Source organism: Solanum stenotomum, chromosome 6 (genome assembly GCF_019186545.1).
Source record: "Solanum stenotomum isolate F172 chromosome 6, ASM1918654v1, whole genome shotgun sequence".
Lineage (NCBI taxonomy): Eukaryota > Viridiplantae > Streptophyta > Magnoliopsida > Solanales > Solanaceae > Solanum > Solanum stenotomum.
Window position 1 is genome coordinate 25,548,947 of NC_064287.1, and position 20,098 is coordinate 25,569,044.

The window sequence follows — 20,098 nt, forward strand, 5'->3', positions numbered from 1 at the left end:
TAATATAATTGAGTATGCTGATCACTTGAACATTATTAGCACTCTTAAAGAGCTTTTAAAAGTTGTTGAGTGTTTGAAAAGGAAATCTAAAATGAAAAGATCTTGGTAAGACACAATTTTGTCTTGACCTACATATTGAGAATTTGACAAATGAAATATTTGTCCATCAATCAACATACATAGAAAAATTTTGATACGATTTTACATGAATAAATCACATCCATTCAGTACCCCAATAATTATGGGATCGCTTGACATAAATAAAGATCCATCTCGATCTCAAAAGAAGGATGAAGAACTTCTTAGTGATGAAACTCCATATATCAGTCAATTGGAGGCACTAATGAACCTTGCTATATACGATCAAATATTTTGCAATGAGTTGATTGACAAGATTCTACTCCTCCCCAACGAGAACACGCTGAAATGACATCAAAGACATTTATTTGAAGTTATTAAACAAGATAATCAATTGCAAATGAAAGTATTTACAAGATGATTGTTGCTATGAACAAGTTGAATGAGCAATTTACTTACAACAATGAAGTCACGAATAGAGTGATTTTTCAAGAATGTATTCGACTAAGCTCAAAACCTCATCATATCCATAAAACCAAAAAATGATATATGAGGATGAGTTCAATCATGCAACATCTTCGTGAATGTGATTTGATCACAAAGACACTATCAATATTTGAAAACTTGGTATATAGGATTGAATGACATCATCACAAGAAATTAAGTGATGTTTTAATAAGGGGGAGTATAATACGCATTGCACACTTTTTTTCTTAACCGACGTTTTGTCCCACCGAATTTTCCTGGCAAGGTTTTTAATGATGCAACAAATAATGCGTATCAAAAGATATGTGTACTCTGTTTCCTTTATTAGAATTTTTTTCCCACATAGTTTTCCTAGTAAGGTTTTAATGATGCATATTATCTATAGACATCCAAGGAGAAGGGCTATAAATCTATTGAATAGTGGATTGTCCATTTGATTTCTTCAAGAATTAATTGAATTCATGTATGTATAATCCAAAGTGATATGAACCTTGGTGGATAACTATGTATCTACTAGTTTGACTTTTAACAAGGTAGCCTTTGAGTATGATATTTCAACACTATAAATAGAAATATCATTCACCATTTGAAGGACACACTTGAATAAAAAGAAAAGTTCTCTCTTGCATCTACATTTCTTGCCTTCTTCTCTTTATACTTATATTGCTTTGATCTTCATTTTATAAAACTTTTAATCTTTTTAGGTTATTAGAATTTTTATATATTGTATTGGGTCAAAATGTAAAAAATAAATAAAAATTATTGAAAATATTTATCATCTTTAATTAAATCTCATATGTGTTTTGTTTACGAAAATTTATCCGTTTGGTTGTGGTGGGCATGTCGGGGGTGAAAGAGGGACGTCTAATCCAATTGTTCCGACGTCACAACTCACGAGACTTCTCCAACCAACTCTGAGGCCAACCCTCTCCCTTGACGCTTTCTTTTCTTCAAGCAAAAATCCCATTATTGCTTCCTTTCTTCTTTTCCGTTGAAATCAAATCACCCTTTTGCTCCTAAAGGTACTTCAGATTGTGGGTCTTGATCCAAAATTAGATACATTACTTGTTATTCCAAACCCTCATTCTTCTTTTGGGTTTGGGTTTGTGGGTATCTGATAGATCCTCACAAGATTTCCTTTTTTTGGGTTTTTTCTTAATGTATCAATCCTAATTTTTTATATAGGAATTGTTTCTTGCTGTATAGGTCTATTCCTGTTATTGATCGTAATATGAATGAACATTTTGGAAATTCAAGAGCAAGCACGAGTTCTCCCTCTAGTTTGAATAGCAGTTCACAAGGTACTGAGGATGATCATGCCATTGCGAAAATCTTGGCAGAAGAAGAAGAAATTGCTTCGAGGTACGGGGGCAAGCTTGCGAACAGACTCTCTCATTTGGACTCAATCCCGGTACAATCATATTTGCTTGTACTAGACAGTTTTTCTATGTATATGACATAGTTTCAATATTGTCATGTTGTAAGTTATCAAGAATTTGCCTGTTTTGTAAATTTAGTGTTTGTCTATCATCTGTAGTAATGAGTTTTTGTATAGAGTTGCATTGATGTGAGCAGTGATTCAGTGCACGCTTTAATTCTTGGAATAATAATATGCTACTAACCATCATATTCTGCTTATAATCTTACTGTCTTTGCAGCACACTCCAAGGGTCATTGGGCAGATACCTGATCCTAATGATGCCACACTTGACCACGGGAGGCTCTCTGGCAGGTTGTGTATCACTTTACTTAATGTATCATAGCCCTTCAGCTTGACAATTGATCTTGAAACCACAGTTTGAAATGGAGAAGCCAGTTGTATGACGTCGGGGGCTCTAATTGAAGATTTCCAATTTTATTTGGTTTCATAGAATTTAAACTGGTGTATTCAAATAGTTAAAATGAAAAGCTGATGCAATCCTAGAAAAGATATGGCCCTTTGCTTGTACAGTTTTTACGCTGTTTCTCTACAATATATTGTTCTCCGGGATAGTTAAAAGTACTTATTTGTGATCTGTAGTTATCATCATAATGTATGGAAAAAGCCATGAGTTAAAAGAGGAAGGATGTTACTTTATATCTCTGTACTATTTTGGTATTGTCAGTAAGGAATATTTTTCCTTGTTAATGTGTAATGTTATCTATCATCAGGTTGGCAGCATATGGCCTTGCTGAGTTTCAAATTCAAGGAGATGGCAATTGCCAGGTTATTCTCTTTTAACTAGTCTCCAAGCCATTCCTGCACTTGACATACATGCGTGCTATTTGTGACTATTTCCTTCGACTTATTGAACAGTTTCGAGCCCTTGCAGATCAGTTGTATCATAATCCAGAGTATCATAAGCATGTGAGGATGGAGGTTGTCAAACAGGTATGGGTACATTAAATTTTTAATATATTTTCCTTTCATCTCATTATTATCTGTTATAAATCAAGATGCTACCAAGGCTACTGTCATTTTATTCGAGGATTGTTTTTCACTAGGATCATCACATATTACAGCTTAGGTTCTCTTCATGTGATTTTTGTAAGATTATTAGTCTTAACCATAAAAAAAAGATACAATTGTCGCTTTGAGGGTTATATGTACCTGAAGTATAATTCGCAACTCAATAATAGTGTAGCTTTTTTGCTTTTTGTAATATCAAGATTGAGTTAAACACCGCAGGCTATCTTTATCACAATTATCTACCACAAGCATCAGGGAGACTGAAATTCGGACAATGCCAGTTTTGCTAGAGTTCAGTTTCTGTTGGAACCATATCTCAGTCGTCATATTTTTGTGATTTGTTTGCAAACTCAAAGATATATGTGAACGAGGAAGTGTTGAGACTTGCAAGGTTCTTTACGAAGCTTGTGTTTGATAGCAATACAAAGAATAGAAAGGTTAAGATGTTGTCAAGGAAGAGATGAAATAACAAGTAATGCCTTATCATTGGTGTTCATGGACTTGGTTTAGTAGAAGTGAATAAAGCCTATCATCATCTTCTAAACAGAGCAACATTATTTCGCTTCAATAACATGTAGATCAAGTTCTAGTCTGAGAAGCAAGATATGGAATATATGCAAGAAATCCTCACCTCTCATGACACAAGTCTCAATCAAAATGGATCAATTCTTCTCTTTGATAGACAGATCATACCGAACCACAACATAAGAGAAAGCTAAATATAGAGTCACTACTTTGAGCTTAGGTGTCAGAAATTTTGTTATTTTAGTGGTACTTAAACACTGACATAAAAATGCTACTCAAGCTCATGCCCACATATGCTTGTATCAACCAAGTCAAAAAGTATTTCTTCTCTCTCCTTTAGTACTACTAAAAAATAAAAAAAATATAAAAACTTACCCAGTTCAAGTTACATCCCTCATAAAAGAACCGAAGCATAAAGAAAAACTAAGAGAATTATTAACTACCTAATAAAGTAGAACAAAAAAGCATCCAAGCAATCTCCTTACCCCATACATAAAATGTGCATTATCCTCAATGCATCCTATAAATAACAATTGGGTAAAATAAACTCCCTGAAAGACCAAATGCACATTTGCAGCTTAGGGGATACTCAGACTTCTCCAGACACAGTTCTTTATACGGGAACCCCACACTTAGATTCACTTTGCGGCTCGCTTTTCAATACTTCTAATGACTTTACTTCCTTGCACATACTTCTACAAATACAAAAAAACGTAATACTACAAAAAATACAATGATATATATATATATATATATATATAAAGAAAGCAATAAGATTTGGTTGCCTCCCAACTAATGACTGATTTAATGCAGCAACACGGTGCTAACACTTTCACCAGTTCTCCTTTCACTTTGAAGATACGAATTAATCCCTCAATTTTGCATCACGGGTGGTGGTAAAGGTTTTAAAGGACCATGTAGCGAACATTGCATATTGCACTTCTTGGCCTTTAAGTGAGGGACGCCAGTTTTTCTTTTTGATGTGGAAAAGTTTAGAATGTAAGAGTCTTGTTCCTGATCTATACACTTCTCCATAGGTTCGGATGGCTTGATTCTCATGTCACCACCTAAACATAATAGAATGAGGTCTAACACGCCTTAACTTTAAACCATCATTATCATTGATATCGTGGCCCTAGTATACCTTCTCATCCTTGGCATCAGAATAGTATTTCGGTTGAATGGTTAGGATTCCTCTTTCTGCTTTACAAGCTGGTCAATATCCACAACAATTGGTAGTTGGGCATCAAATGCCTCAATCTTTTTATTCAACTCAATGTGCTAATCATGGATATCTAAGCCAAATTGGTGCATCTCTTGTCTGATCTTAGTTCTTCCTTCCATCAAATGTTTCGCCTCTTTGTAAGACCACCATGGAGAAACCCATGCAAGCTTATTAGTTGAGCTTGTTCTGTTAGCCAAGATTGACTCACTATCTCTGCTTCTTCATAACTTTCTTGTTGCAGTACCTCGTTCTCTTCTTCTGCTTGGGGTTCGTCATGGGTATCAGCTAAACCTGTAACTTGTAGATAATTATAAGCTTTAGTCTTAGCTTGCATTGACACTCATCCCCATGGCTTTCCTATTTTATGCGTTCTGCTCCAATATTTGCTTCATCATATCACTAAGTCGAGCATCATGTTCCGTATCTTCCACTTCATTACTCCGGTTAATATCACAAACAAAAGGAGAATCATAATAGAGGATTGGGGAAGAGGAATAAGACATTCCACTCAAAGAAAATGTGCGCACACTCTGCTCCTGAAAAAATGATGACAATTTATATTTAAGTGAGGTCCTCCACAGTACAATTAAGAAATACCAACATATGAATACCCATTACTCGATGAATTTACATTCCGAGATGCCATTCAAAAAGGATAAATAATACTACAGAAAACAAATATATATACAAAAATAAAAAAATTAAATTGGACTAGACAAAAACAAAAGTATAATTTTTTTTTTTTTGAGAAAGGTAACATTTACTTCTATATATCCACAGGTATACTACATCAAAGTGTAGTTCCCCTCCAAATATTTATACTTACATCAGCCCTAAGATCTTCTAGTTACAGCCAGTCAATAACATTAGAAACATCTTCAGAATTTCCTATTACTACTTGCTTACACCAAAAATAATAAAGACCTAGGTAGTTTATCTTTATCTTCTGAATATTGTTGTTCTTTCCTTCAAAACATCTTTGATTCCTTTCATTCCAAATTGTCCACCAAATGCATGCTGGGACAATCCTCCATCTCTCCTCCTTTTTTCCTGCATTTCCATCACTATTCCAGCATTTTAGAACTTCTGTGATTCTCCCTGGTTTTGTCCACTTGATCTCCCTCTTGTGAATGAACATCTGCCATAATTGATCTGTCCATTTGCAGTGTAAAAGGAGATGGTTGACTGTCTCCACCTGTTCTTCGCATAAATAACATCTAGAGCAAAGGTTGCATTTCCTCTTGTTCAAGTTTTCATGTGTCAAGACTTCCTCCTTTGCCAAAAGCCATGTGAAATAATTCACCTTGTATGGGATTTTTGTTCTCCAGATCATCCTCCAAGGCCATCCTGCTTTCTGCTCTTCAATAGGTCTCAATTCTCGATATGTAGATCTTACAGTGAACTCTCCCTTTCTCTCCCCTTTCCATATCAGTCTATCTTGCTCTTCTGCTAGATTGGTAGCCCTAGCCATTGTGTCATGAAATCTTGCTATGGATGTTATTTCCCAGTCATTTAAGTTTCTTCTTAGATGTAAATTCCACCCTTGTCCTGTCCATAAGTCTGCCACTGATGCTTCCTGTGCTTGACTTAGACTATGTAGCTCAGGGAATGCTTGTTTGAGTGTCTCCTGTCCGCACCAGATGTCATTCCAGAAGGCCACTTTTTCTCCATTACCAACCTTACATTTTGTTCTATCTTTGACCAGTAGCCATAGTAGCCATAAGTTCCTGATTGATCTCCATACACTACAATCATAAGGGCTGGTCACCCCCTCTGTCATCCACTTGTCCTCCATGCCATATTTTGTTGTTATTACTTCCTTCCATAGAGATACTTCTGGTGAGGCAAATTTCCACAACCATTTCATCATCAAGTTGTTATTCTGCGTACTCAGATCTCTGATATTGAGTCCACCCCCTCTCTTGCTAACCAGCAACTCCTCCCATTTGACCAAATGATACTTCTTCTTATCTTCACTGCCTTTCCATAGAAAGTTCCTCCTAATTGCATCTGACCTCTTGGTTACTTTGGCTGGTATAGGGAATATTGACATCATGTATGATGGCAAGGCATCCAGGACACTATTGACTAGAGTTAGTCTGCCACCTAAGGATAGATATTGACACTTCCAGTTCACGAGCTTCCTTTCAAACTTTTCAATTACACCACTCCATATTCCACTTGATTTGCTCTTAGCCCCCAAAGGCATTCCCAAGTAGGTTGCTAGTAGTTCACCTACTTTCCCTCCAAGCTTGTAAGTTAAGTCCTCAATATTTGGTACTGTGTTTACTGGATAAATGAAACTCTTGCTCCAGTTTATGTGCAAACCTGACACAGCCTCAAAAATACTTAAAATGACTGTGGATGAGTGATCTCTAGATTGTTTCTTGTATTCTCCCCCACTTTGAAACCTTTGATCCAACCATTTGCTCTTGCAGTCTGGAATAGGTTGCTCAACCCCTCCATAGCCAAGATAAAAAGAAAAGGAGATAGGGGGTCCCCTTGTCTCAAACACCTGTTTGATGGGAAAAACCCACATGGGTTTCTGTTGATCAGAATAGAGAATTTCACTGAGCTTATGCAATGTCTGATCCACTTTAACCATCTTTTACCAAAACCCATCCTCTGCATCATCTTCATCAAAAAGTTCCAATTCAGGTGATCATATGCCTTCTGGATATCCAGCTTGCATAGGATCCCTGGTTGTTTATCCTTTTTCCTGGAATCAACACATTCATCGGCTATCAACACTGCATCCATGATCTGCATCCATGATCTGCCTGCTCTTGATAAAGGCCATTTGTTGCTTGTTCACATGCTTATGCATCACCTTCTTTAGTCTTTCAGCCAAAAGTTTTGCAATTATCTTGTAAACTCCCCCCACTAAACTTATTGGTCTAAAGTCATTAAGTTCTTCTGCCCCTATCTTCTTAGGTATCAAAGTCACAAAAGTAACATTTATACTCTTCTCAAACACTTCTTCCACATAGAAGTTTTGAACTGCTGCAACCAATTCTGTTTTGATGATATCCCAACACTGTCTAAAAAAAGCCATCCGGGCCAGGGGATTTATCCCCCGCACATGCTTTGATGCATTCTAGAATTTCCTGAGCTTCAAAAGGGGCCATCAGTTGGTTGTTGTCATTTTCATCAATCATAGGACACTCTCTCATTTCCAACTCTGGCCTCCAATCCTCAGTTTCAGAGTATAGATTCTCATAGTACTCAGTGATCTCTCTTTGAATTTCAGCAGGTTCAGTTAGTAACTCTTCCCTGGCTTTGATTTTATTAATAGTGTTGACTCTTCTGTGTGAATTTGCTACCTTGTGGAAGAAATTGGTATTCCTGTCCCCCCGTCTAAGCCAAACTACCCTAGATCTCTGTCTCCATGCTGTTTCTTCATTTTTGACTATTTCTTCCAACTCAGTGGTAAGAGCTAATCTGGAAACTATCTCCCCTTCCTCCAAAATTCTCTGATCCTGTATCATTTCAATTTCTGCTAATTGATTGAGTACAAGTTGCTTTTGTTGTTTCAGATTCCCCTGACTGGTCTTGCTCCACTTTTTCAACTTTTCTTTCAATGCCCTCAGCTTTGCTACCAGTACAAAATCTGGTTTTCCCTGGAAATGAAAAGATCCCACCATCCCTTTACTCTGTCATTGAAACCTTCTGTAGTCAGCCACCAATTTTCGAACTTGAAATATGATTTGGTTGACCCCCATTCTCCACATTGTAGCATCATGGGGAATGATCAGAGACAATTCTCTGCAGAATATTTTTTTGAAATTGGTAATGTTGTATTCCTCGGCATTAAGGTATGCTGGAGACCTCCAAAAAGGTAGTAACAAGCTAAAACAAGAGACTAATTACAGTAATCCTAAAGGATCTATAGACTGCTTGATATTCCTGAATTTTGTATCCCAATCTTCAGAGATCATGAACCTGTCTAGTCTTGCTGCTGTGGAATGTCTTTCACCTTTCCTCCATGTGAACTCTCCCCCTGCTAATCTAAGTCCATTAATTCCATGTCTTCAATGAACCCCGAAAGATCTGTCATTGACCTACTGATTCTACTGCAGTTGAACTTCTCAGAAGGATATCTCACTGTATTGACATCCCCGCATAAGACCCAAGGACCTGTAAATAGACCTCTAGCTGCCCCCACTTCCCACCAAGTTTCTTTCCTTTCAACTCTGTCATTTGGGGCGTAGACTCCTGTTAGGTGCCATTTAAAATCCTGGTTTTTGCCAGAGAAACAACATGAAACTGAGTATGCTCCCACACTACTTACTCCCCCTTCCCATATTCTTTTATCCCACATAATTAGTATGCCTCCCCTAGTCCCACTAGCTTCTAGTTGCACATAATCTGCCCATCTACTACCCCAAATTTTTTTTATTTTTTTTTTTTGATTTGCACCGGGTGTCCGAGTCTCTTTGAGCCCCGACTAATCCCAAATTTCTTTAACTATGTTTGCAATCTCCCCCTCCAGTTTTGTCTCTTGAAAACACACAACATCTGCTTTCCAGATTCTTAACATATTCCTGATCATACACCTTTTCTTCCCACAATTCAGTCCCCTCACATTCCAGGAAACAATGTTTAAATTCATTGATCCATGATGGACAAATACTCCCCTTTACTTCTAGAGCCATTGCTGTGAAACTTAGAATCTAGTTGTAGGTTCTTTAGTTCCAATTGCCCTTTCTTCTTGCATGTTGACTGTTCACTCTGTTTCCCCTTACTTTCTCGCTTATTACTGTCAATTTTCATCAATAATTCCTTCTCCCTCTCCTCACATCCTTTGAAATTAACCACAAATTCCGAGCTCAGTTTGATTATATTTTGTTGTATCCATTCTGAGGTGCTCAGTGTGTTGTAGTCTTCCTCTGGGAATTGGATACCCAGTGGGATAACATCCTCTGATCCTCCATTTGTATTCTCCTCTGCCAATGATTGTACCATTATCGCTGTACTTTTCTCCCCCAATTCTTCCTTATTTTTTCCAGGCATGTCTACCATATGTCTTGCAACTTCCAGTTCCCCATCGTCCCTATTCCATGGTGTAATTTGACTTTGAGCTTTATTTTCCTTCGTTTGATTCGCTGCTATCTCAATGTTAAAAATGTCTTCTGAAGGGATTTGTAAAGCTTGGGCTCTAGCCTTTTCTCCAACAATTGGGTCCAAAAGAATTGGGCCCAAATTTGGGCCCACTTTCCTTTGACCTAGTTTTTGTCTGCTATAAACATTATATTCTCCCCTTTTAAATCTCGGGCCCACTTGCATGAGAGACCCCTCACTGGAAGACCCCACGTGCCCATCCATCTTTTTCGCTGCTATTACCTCCTTTGTTATCTGCAAAAGCTGATCTTGGGTATTGACTGCTGGGTATTTTCCCTTCTCCTCTCTCCTCTTCTCTGAAAATTTCACGGTGACCGGAGCTTCACACCACACCGGAATGGTGTAAGTGAAATCATCGCAGGTTATTTCTACTTCTCTGGGAATCCGTTTGCCGTCGCCTTGTTCTTTTATTCTAGCCCAATGAAGATGATTTTTGAGAGAGGTCTCCTCCTCTGTCTCGATATAGCCTCCAGATAGGTTGCCGATCTCTTTGAAAACCTTCTGTGACCATAGATTCATAGGTAAACCTAGCAGTTTGATCCATACCCAATCTCTCCCTACCTCTGCCTGCCAGCAGCCAGTTGTTGGTTTCCACCATTCAAGTTCCAACTTCATCTTCTTCCAGGTCCATTGGCCTGTTAAGACATGCTCTGCTGCTAGTCTTGACGATAGTTCAAACATAAAATGGCCGTCGTTTGTGGCATACACTTTGACTTCTATCGCCGACTTCCAAGAGTTACATGCCTATCTTCTTACATCGTTCAAGTTAGGGTTGTCATTTGTTTGGCACTGGAATTTCCCTACTAAGCATCTGTTCAAGAGGTCCTTTTCTGATTGCGATTTGCCTCCTGTGATCCTTACTCTGTTTGCTGTGCTTTGTATCTCTGCCTTCTCCGTTACCTCCGTCACCCATCTGTCATGGAAGAGAGCTTCTTTGTAGGACCTGTGGAGTTGTTTGTTGTCCTTTACTGTTATCCCCTGTGTTTCGTCTGTTTCATAAATAAACCCAGCAATCTTGTGAGCTATATTCCCCCAACCTCCTTTGAATGTAGATTCTGGAGTAATTATGACTGATTTGTTTTGACCTTGTAATGCTATAAAACTGATGTATCTCCCGCTCTCATTGTATTTGAGAGTGCAATAGAATGCTGCAAAGTGGTCCTTCATGTTCCACCTCTTAACTGTCCTCCCCTGCACTTTGGAAGCTTCAATAAATACTACAACTAACCATTTCAGGACTTTAATGCTAATTTCCACTCTTCTCATCTGACGTCGGCTGCGTTCCACCCATTCAAACCAACTCCCAACTTTGTCTTTACATCTCGTAATGTCGTAGGACTTGAAACCTGCGTTGTAAAAGATGCTATCCTCCCCTATTGGATGTGTTCCGGCGAGCTTGCCGGATCCACCCATCTGAAACCTAAATTTAAAACGCCTTTAAACTAAAAATTGACAGGCCTCACAAAAGTCTAATTTAGAAAAATAGTTAATTTCCAAGTCTCGACAATGATGTCAAAAACTTGTTGCGGCCAAACGCACTCATAAGGACATGCGGTTGTAAAGTAATAAAGTGACTAAAAGTCAAATGTCGAACCCATAGTGACTTGTGATTAACTGTTAACTAAATTAATTAATGTGAATTAACTTAACAACAAATAAAATCCAAACTTATAATTATAAACTAACTAAAATAAAAAGAAAAGTACTAATGAACTTTAACCAAGAAAGAGTGTATTTTTATGTTGTCAATGAGGTAAAATTGATCTAGGGAAATGGGCTATCTAACAATCGTGTTATTGATTTAACTAATTAATTTATTATGATAATTGATTGACAGGGTTAATTTTACTCACAATTTTCTGTTGAGTAATTGTGCGTCTATTCAAGTTAACCTAATTCTCTATGTCTAGTAGAAAAGAATTAACAAGAATGCATTTATATCTCCTTGTATATCTGTCAAGCAACGCGATTAGCTATGTTTAGCCTAATCACGAATTCGCTCCTCCTATTAGGAGAACACACTCTAATCAACCATATGCCCAATCTATAATTTATGTTGTACAGCTCAATTATAGATGCGTGAATAGTATTTCACTGTTAGCTATGCAACAAAATAATTAAGAGCAGTATTGAACAACAGACCAATGAGATAAACTAATTAATTGAAAATAATATTCAAATAATAACGTTTACAACCCCCTAGAATGAAAAATTTAGCTCCACATAGACATGGAGGAAATACCATAAATCATCCAGAATAACACAAAATGAATAGTATGGAGAAGAAAAGGTAAAACTCAATTAACTTCATCTCCACGGCAGCTCCAAACTCTGTCTACATCAATAGTCTTTTTCTTTTCCAAAACGTGTTTATGGACTATTTATAGGTGTAGGAAAAGTCCCAAATGAAATAACTGAGTCCAAAATGAGTTGAAATAAAATCAGAATCTGGGTTGCCTGGCGCGCCTTGCTGCATATTTCATTGCTTCGTCTTTTTTTCATTGTTGCCTTCATGTTGGATGACAAGGACAATAATTAAGCCCCCTCCCCCCCTCCCCAATTTTACTTAAAATCTCTTCATCCTCTCACACCGCTTTATTTCTACACATCAAAAATATAATATTAAGCATAAAACAATATAATCACTACTTAAAAGACAATTAAAAGTTCTAAAATGTGAGATAATTAATGGCTAAATATATCCATTTTAGGCCTATCATCAATCAAGTGTCTGAAACTCATCTGGAACCCCCGGGACACAAACCAAATATGAAAATCAATCGTAGAATGCAATCCAAACTTGTTGGAATCACCAAATCACCGATCCCAGGTTTTCTTAACCAAATGTTGACAGTGTTCAACTAAAATTTCCAAACTTAACCAGAAACTCAACCAATAATCCAATTCACTCATGAGCACCTTGGGATCCATACAAAACATCCAATCAAGTCATTAATCACCATCCATACCTATTGGAACCGTCATAACTCAAATCCAAACTTCTTAACCAAAATGTTGGCTTTGGTTAAACTTTCCAGACGGCAAATTCTAAACTTTCAAAGATGAAAATCTTCCCCAAAATGCATCTGATCACACCGGGAATCGTGCCATCCATCCCCACATGTCATAAACAACATAATGAAGCTGTAGGAAAGGTTAAACTGGGGAAACGGGTTGAAAAATACAAAACGACCCTGCAGGTCGTTACATGTTTGAATCAATTTAGTGCCGAAATTTAGATGAAATTGAGTTTATTAGCTTATGCAAAAAGAGGCCCGATTTAATGCTATCTGAAGTTTTAACACACACAGCAGGAATCAAATTGCAGAAGCCAACAGGGTACTGCCAAGAAATGAAGAAACCAAAACAACTGGAATAAAATCCTATACTCAAGATGAAAAGGAAAAGTTGGAAGAAAAAAGTGGCAGTTGTTCTCTTTGTAAAAATGAGTTATGGCTTTTAAAAATTGATAAAAATCTGTACTTGTAGCTTTACATAAACCGTGATTAAAGAAATGCAAATTTTCTAAACAATGCCCTCCTTTTTTTCAAAGAACTTAAAACATTGCTCAATTCTATAGATATGAAATCTGTCCCATATGAGGTCAAATTGGTAACCTAATGTCTGGCCGAGTAGAGCATTCAAGAGTGAGGAACGACCCATGTGACATAATAACAGGTCGGGGACAAGATAATACTGATACTAATGGTTAGGTTTTGGTAATTGATGGGAATAGTGAATGCAGTGAAATATAGAAGTTATCTGAGGAAGAATGCCTGAAAACTTTTGATAGTTAAAAGAGATCAAAATTCGGGGGTTGCAAGGAGTGCCTAAGAAAGTTCTTGGAGTGTCTTAAGCTAGTTCGCGATCTTGTTAAATGGGTATTTGTGATATATGATTGCGAAATCAAGTTTGTTTTAGAAATCAAGAGGAGGTGAGACATAAGTTTTCGAGAATGACAAAATTGATATTTGCGATCCCTGTGTTAGTTTAGTAACTTAGTTCTTAATGTTCATTTTTTAATATCATATTTTCAAACCTTAATGTTCAGTTTTTTCTTACCAAATCCTCAAGCCTTGATCTTTAAATGGTCCTTCAACTATTCAGTATAAAATCAAGTTTAATTTTCTGGCGCATTTTGAGGATAATGTTTTTGCTCTTTTGGATTTTGTCAGCCCTTTACTTTTTCTACCGTAGCGAGTGGAATATACAGGAGCTATATCATTTTTTGTACTCATGTTGTTTCCTCTGGATACTGATTGAAAGAATTAAACAATTACCTGATAAAAAAAGTTAAAATGAAACTTAAAAAGAAACTATATTGTACTTTTGTTATAGGTTCCATGTGATTCGAGTTTTTCTCTTCAAAATTTATCCAAAATCATTCTAATGGCGTTGTTGGAGGATATTTAAAACAAAAGTTAAACATTGAGAACACCATAAGAATGAACTGAATATTGGGTGCTAAGATGGCACACCACAAGCATTATGGATCAATTTGATGATCTTCTTTTAAGTTCTTTACTAGGTAGTCTTCTAAGCTTCAACTTATAGTTCACTTTGATCCCGAAAAATAGGATATCAACCTTTTTTTGATGTACAATTAGGGAATAAGAATGATTTCAACCCTAATAAGTCCCAATTTAGCTACTACTTTATAATCGTTGTCTTACACTCCTACTGTAGTGCACGTACCTGTTTGATTTTGACATTCTCTAGTATAAGAACCAAACTTTTCTTCCTAGAGTGTATAACTCATGAATATTGATTTTAGATATATTAAGTTCAGGAAATTGGTGAAAATCTGTGCTGCTATTAATATCAACTGTACATTGGATTGGATAATTGTCTAGCGACTTGCAAGTTGTTAAGTCAATTAGTCATAGAGCAATTATTTGTGACAATATTTCATGGTTAGTATGAGGTTTTCTTTTCTCTTTGAGTTTTCCTTGCGTTTTTCTTTTAAAGGAATGGCTACTTATTCACAAAGTCGGTACTGAAAACAACATTTTGTTTTTCATTATAATTCGGAATATTCTTTTAAGACTTAGTTTATGAGGTTGACCTAATGGCTCGGAATGATGCCCCATCGATATGATCCTTTGTGACTCCAAATCACATTTAAGTACTAATTTATATAATCTATATGTGCTTATTCTTGTTTCTGCCTCTCTACCTTCACAAGGTAAGAGTAAGGTCTGGTGCATACCACCCTCCCCAGTCCCCACTTGTGGGATGACACTGGGTATGTTGTTGTAGTTGTGCTTATCCTGGTTTCTAATCTGTTTCAGCTAAAGCATTTCAGAAAGTTTTATGAAAGTTATGTTCCCATGAAATACAAAAGCTACCTGAAGAAGATGAAGAGGTGAAATCTGGTTTCAATCTATTGCTTACATAAAGAAGACCAGACAGACCATTAACTAGCTATTTCTTGTTCAAGCCAGGTTGGGGGAATGGGGAGATCATATCACTCTCCAAGCAGCTGCAGATCGAGTAAGTGAGAGAGTATCTTTCTTTCTCAACTTGCTTTAGTGGCATAATTCAATACATGTGTAAGCAGTGTAGATCATTATAAGACATCTTAGAACTAAGAATATGCTCTATAATAAGTAGGATGTGTGATACCTGCCCTACATCAAATATAACTTGTTTTGGTGGGGTTCAATTTTGTAAAGTTTCTAGATGTTCCCTATTAACATGGACTCGGAACTTTCAGAGGAAATCCTGTTAGATGAGCAAACACATAGTTTTGTTATAAGAATGAAATCCTGTTAGATGAGCAAACACATAGTTTTGTTATAAGAATGAAATCCTCTTAGATGAGCAAACACATAGTTTTGTTATAAGAATGAAATCCTCTTAGACATGCGAAAATGAATTCAGTAAGTAGCCTGATAAAACTTTCAGTAAGGATGAATTCTGTTGGATGAGCAAAAATGAATTTCAATAGTTCTCTAAACTAGGAATGGAATCAAGGTGCAGCTATGGTATCAAAGCAAAGCAGTGAGAGACTAGTCAAAAGTGTGAGAAGTGAGAACTAAGTCCTATGTGGAACTATGCTACCACATGCTGGTAGAAGTTACATCCACAACCCATAGCTGTCGCCTCTATGATATTGCTAGTATCTTTTTTGGGTTTCTTTGGCTGTTTGGTTTTCAATTTGATTCCCAATTATTTGAATTTTACTTAACATTGTTTTGGTCTTTTCTAAATAAAGGAAATAGGTTCTAGGATAGAGATGTTCTAATGTTGTCTTTGGTATTGAACGGCTAGCCGTCATAGTGGAGTGTTGTTTTTGGTTCATGATTCATCAACCCAAATTGATCTTTTTTAATATTGTGAGCTTCTTGTTTTACTTGTCTATTTGAAAATTTATAACAACGGCTCATGCAACACTTAATGTGAAAGTCTTTTGATATCTCAATTTTCAAATCAGAAGACATGCATACGTAGCTTTTAGGGAGAAGGGCCAAAATTACCCCTAGGCTATTCGAAATAGGTCAACTTTACCCTGTTACATTTTTGGCTCAAAATGCCCTACAACTGGTCAAATAGCTCAAAATTATCCTTACTACTAATGGTTATCTAACTGATAAAATTGTATATGTAGAAGTGAAGGTCAATGGCCAAACTGATATAAGTGGCAAGTGAACGAGTGACTTCATATATACAAATACTGCAGAATCAAAGATGCCTCTACTTAAACCAAAGAATGAACAACTATCATATGGTCGGGATAGGGCCCCGACTTACCCATAATCATAGAATATATACAGGAAAGAGTCCTAGACACATCCTAGCTCCAAGTAGAAGTGGAGCTCACCAAATGTATAGCTGAGAGGATGAGTGCCTAGTGGGATGGTCTGCTAACCTGTGCGTCAAATTATGCATTTATGTAAATGCAGTGCCCTCGACCATAGGGACGCAAGGCTGCAGTGGGATAATACACTCGCAAGCGCATACCTACAAAAAATAGAATCAAGAATTTTTGTTTTATCATAATAAAACTTAGTACATAGTACAATATAAAATTCACATACCTGCACTAAAGAAAGAAAACCACAAATATCACTTGAAGAGTCCATTGATGCATGACATACACAATAGTACAAGTACGATAGCGCAACTGCTCCCTAAGCTTGTGGTGACATTGCGTCTAAGTCACGCATGTCAATCAAATAATCTGAACTGAATTTACACCCAGACTTGTCGGGAAATATTGTTCCCCCGCACAACCAAAACAGGTACAACCTAACTCTTTGTTGCACCTTTAGTTCCATCAAATCATAAGTAATATCATCTAAATTATTGTTATATGTTGGAGGTCTCAAGTTCGAAACCCCTTGCCAGCGAAAGCAAGGGGTTTGCCTTCTGGGTCGAGCTCGTCGCACCAGGCTTGCCTAGTGCGGGTTACCTCTCCTATGTGGTTTGCGAGCTACTGCATAGGAGCGGGGGTTTTACCCTGTGCGCACCCAAAGGGTAGCGGCTGCGGGTTTCCCTTGTCATCAAAAAAAAAAAAATAGCTGCACCGTGCGCCTTGTCAGTCAACGTCTTATGAATGCAGGGGAATTTATTCCCTTGCTCTGAAATGTATGTAAGCAAGGGAATAAATTATACAGCTAAGGCGTGGGACTGGTACCGCCTTGCAAGGCGTGATGCCCTTCATGCCTTAGCAATGAGAATTAACGGCCCCTTAACGTTTGTAGTGAGGCGTGGGCGGTACATGCCTTTGCCGTTTTGATTTGTTTGTATATTTAGTTGCACCTTTGGCAATTCCGGGAAAAAAAGTTTCCCTTTAGGCTCTGGATTCTAGGTTATTGTATCAATATTTTCCATCATTTTTCTTCATGGGGAAAGAATAACCGAAGAAATCAATTCCCAAACTATAATGTTGAAAATAAATGTAATTTATATGGTAGATGTTAATAGATTAATGTCTAGATTTGTTATATTTTATTAGAACATTGTAAAATATTTCCCTACTTTTATTAGATTAGGACTCTTTGTATAAGGGAAATTAAAACAAAAGCTAGGATGAAATCATGATTCAGGCACATATTTTTTATCCTTGCTCCCAAAAGTTCATGCATTCCTTTTCTTCCAAATAGTCCACCATAATTCATGCATATTTTTACAAATCTATTTAGATATTTGAATTAATTTTAGCTGAATCCCCGCACCCCATAACCATACTTAGAGATCCGTACTACTCGCGAATCTTAAAATTTAGATCATGAAGGATCCAACCTCTAATACGTACCTGTATCAGACACCCGCACCTGAGTCTAAGCAACTTAGCCTGTGAATGATGTAAAGAAATGATATTACATCTTTTCAAGTTTTGTTAGCCTCTGAATCACTAGGTAGGTTTGGACATTATCCGCCTAAAGGATTTCTACACTCTTCATTTCTGAGAACTGCTCTACCCATTTCTTCTTTCTTGTGCTGCTTATACTTTCCTATCTATATGTTTGTTTTCTTTTTCGGGTGGGCCACTGTGATGGTGTTGTAACTCTTTGCGCCTGCTGAATTTTGATTGCAGTATGGAGTAAAAATATGTTTGGTCACTTCTTTTCGCGAAAATGGCTACATTGAGATTCTTCCTAAGGACATACAGCCTTCTAGAGGTACGTTCATACATCTTGTCTGTCATGTATGCACAAAAACACCCACACATGCATGCATACATTCGTATGTGAATGAGCACACTTACTTACCTAGAGAGCTACTTAGCTGCTACTACCAAGAGACATAATCCTATGCAAAATAACCTAATAGGATGATGTTTTCTGATTGATAGTACTTTTGATGTACCATAGTAACTGAATGTTTCTCCTGCAGAAATTCAAATTTAGATCATGTTTGTGGACTTTAAATAGGCAAACATCTCTGTTTGTGGTCATCTAGAGAAAACTAATTAAAATGTTCAAGTAACCTTGGCTAGGTTCAATAAGAAACATTGTTTGTTTCAAATTCATTGTTGCAATACGGCAATACTTACTATGAAGAATGATGTAGTAGTCGAGCAAATTCACGTGTGCTGAACATAAAAATAGGACTGCTTTATACTTTAGTTTGTGTTCTCAATTTGTCTTAGGTGTTGATTTTTCTTCTCTTTTTTGTATCTTCGCACATTTAACTTGTTCTTTATTTTTAGAATTGTGGCTGAGTTTCTGGAGTGAAGTGCACTACAATTCTCTATACGTAATTGGAGGTACATCAGTCTTGTTCTCTGAGGCAGATCCAAAATTTAAACTCAATGGGTTCAACCTTTATCCCTTAACCACTAAATTTGTTACACTTCTGAAATTATGCGTTCATAACTAAATATTTTTCACATATCTATTCAATGTTCTGTGTCATAAACGGTAGGTTCAATTGAACCCATTAAATCCATATTCTACCCACCTCTGCCACTTGTGCTTCCATTCTTCCTTAAGAATTTGTCTTGGCTATCATTGGTTGCTGATATATTGGGTCTCTTCTTATCTTGATGTGCAACAGAGGTGCCTGCTAGAGTGCGCAGAAAGAAGCATTGGCTTTTCTGAGGCTTTCACCAGCTAAAGTATTGAGAGCTACATTTGAGTGTAATGCCTCAAAGAAACACATTTTACATGGAGGATATCCAAGATTCAAGTCGATCTGCGTGGAGTACTCTACTGCACTCATTAATCTTTCGATTACGGAGTACTTGATAGTAGATGCGAATATATCAACAATCTTTATATATGTATATTTAGTATTTACATAAATGTGAAACTGTAGCTGGTCTATACCTGGATATCTGAAAAGGGTTACGACCAGCATAAAAATAGTCAAATTAGGAATCATCGTAACATATAATGAGCTGCATAGTTATAGAGAATTCATATGGTCTTGTTTGAGATTGAGGGGTAATGAACATATATAGTTTGAATACAAATGCAGAAGAGCTCACTATCCTCACAGTGTATTAGTAGTATTTAATTAGCTAGTTGGTACATAGCATAGCCACTGTTCAGGAAAGCGAGCGCGACTTAAAGCAATGAAGCGAAGCGATGTTAGCCTTCTACGCTTCACAGACTAGAATGAGTGTGTGAGTACTTCATTGCTTAAAGCGTGAAGCAGGGTCTTATCTCTTTTTTCCGCTTCACGCTTCCCTGAACACTGAGCATAGCAATCTCATAACTCATAAGGAATATGTACTTTCTGGATAATCTTTATTAATATTACAT

At 36.9% G+C, this 20,098-nt stretch overlaps 1 protein-coding gene across 2 annotated transcripts; it reads left to right on the forward strand.

Moving 5' to 3' along the window:
* Positions 1-1,387: 1,387 nt before the first annotated feature.
* On the forward strand, positions 1,388-19,821 carry LOC125867138 (OVARIAN TUMOR DOMAIN-containing deubiquitinating enzyme 11-like). Of its 2 annotated transcripts, XM_049547572.1 has the most exons (10): positions 1,389-1,586; positions 1,771-1,975; positions 2,223-2,296; positions 2,716-2,770; positions 2,861-2,935; positions 15,176-15,249; positions 15,329-15,377; positions 18,427-18,511; positions 19,042-19,098; positions 19,389-19,821. In XM_049547572.1, the coding sequence occupies exons 2-10, from the start codon at positions 1,796-1,798 to the stop codon at positions 19,430-19,432; spliced, it is 693 nt and encodes a 230-aa protein (XP_049403529.1). In that variant the 5' UTR covers positions 1,389-1,586; positions 1,771-1,795; the 3' UTR covers positions 19,433-19,821. The 2 variants fall into 2 exon arrangements, 1 of the variants encoding a protein (XP_049403529.1); XR_007446611.1 differs by having other exon boundaries at positions 1,388-1,975; positions 15,329-15,381; positions 19,389-19,561.
* The last annotated feature ends 277 nt before the right edge of the window (positions 19,822-20,098 follow it).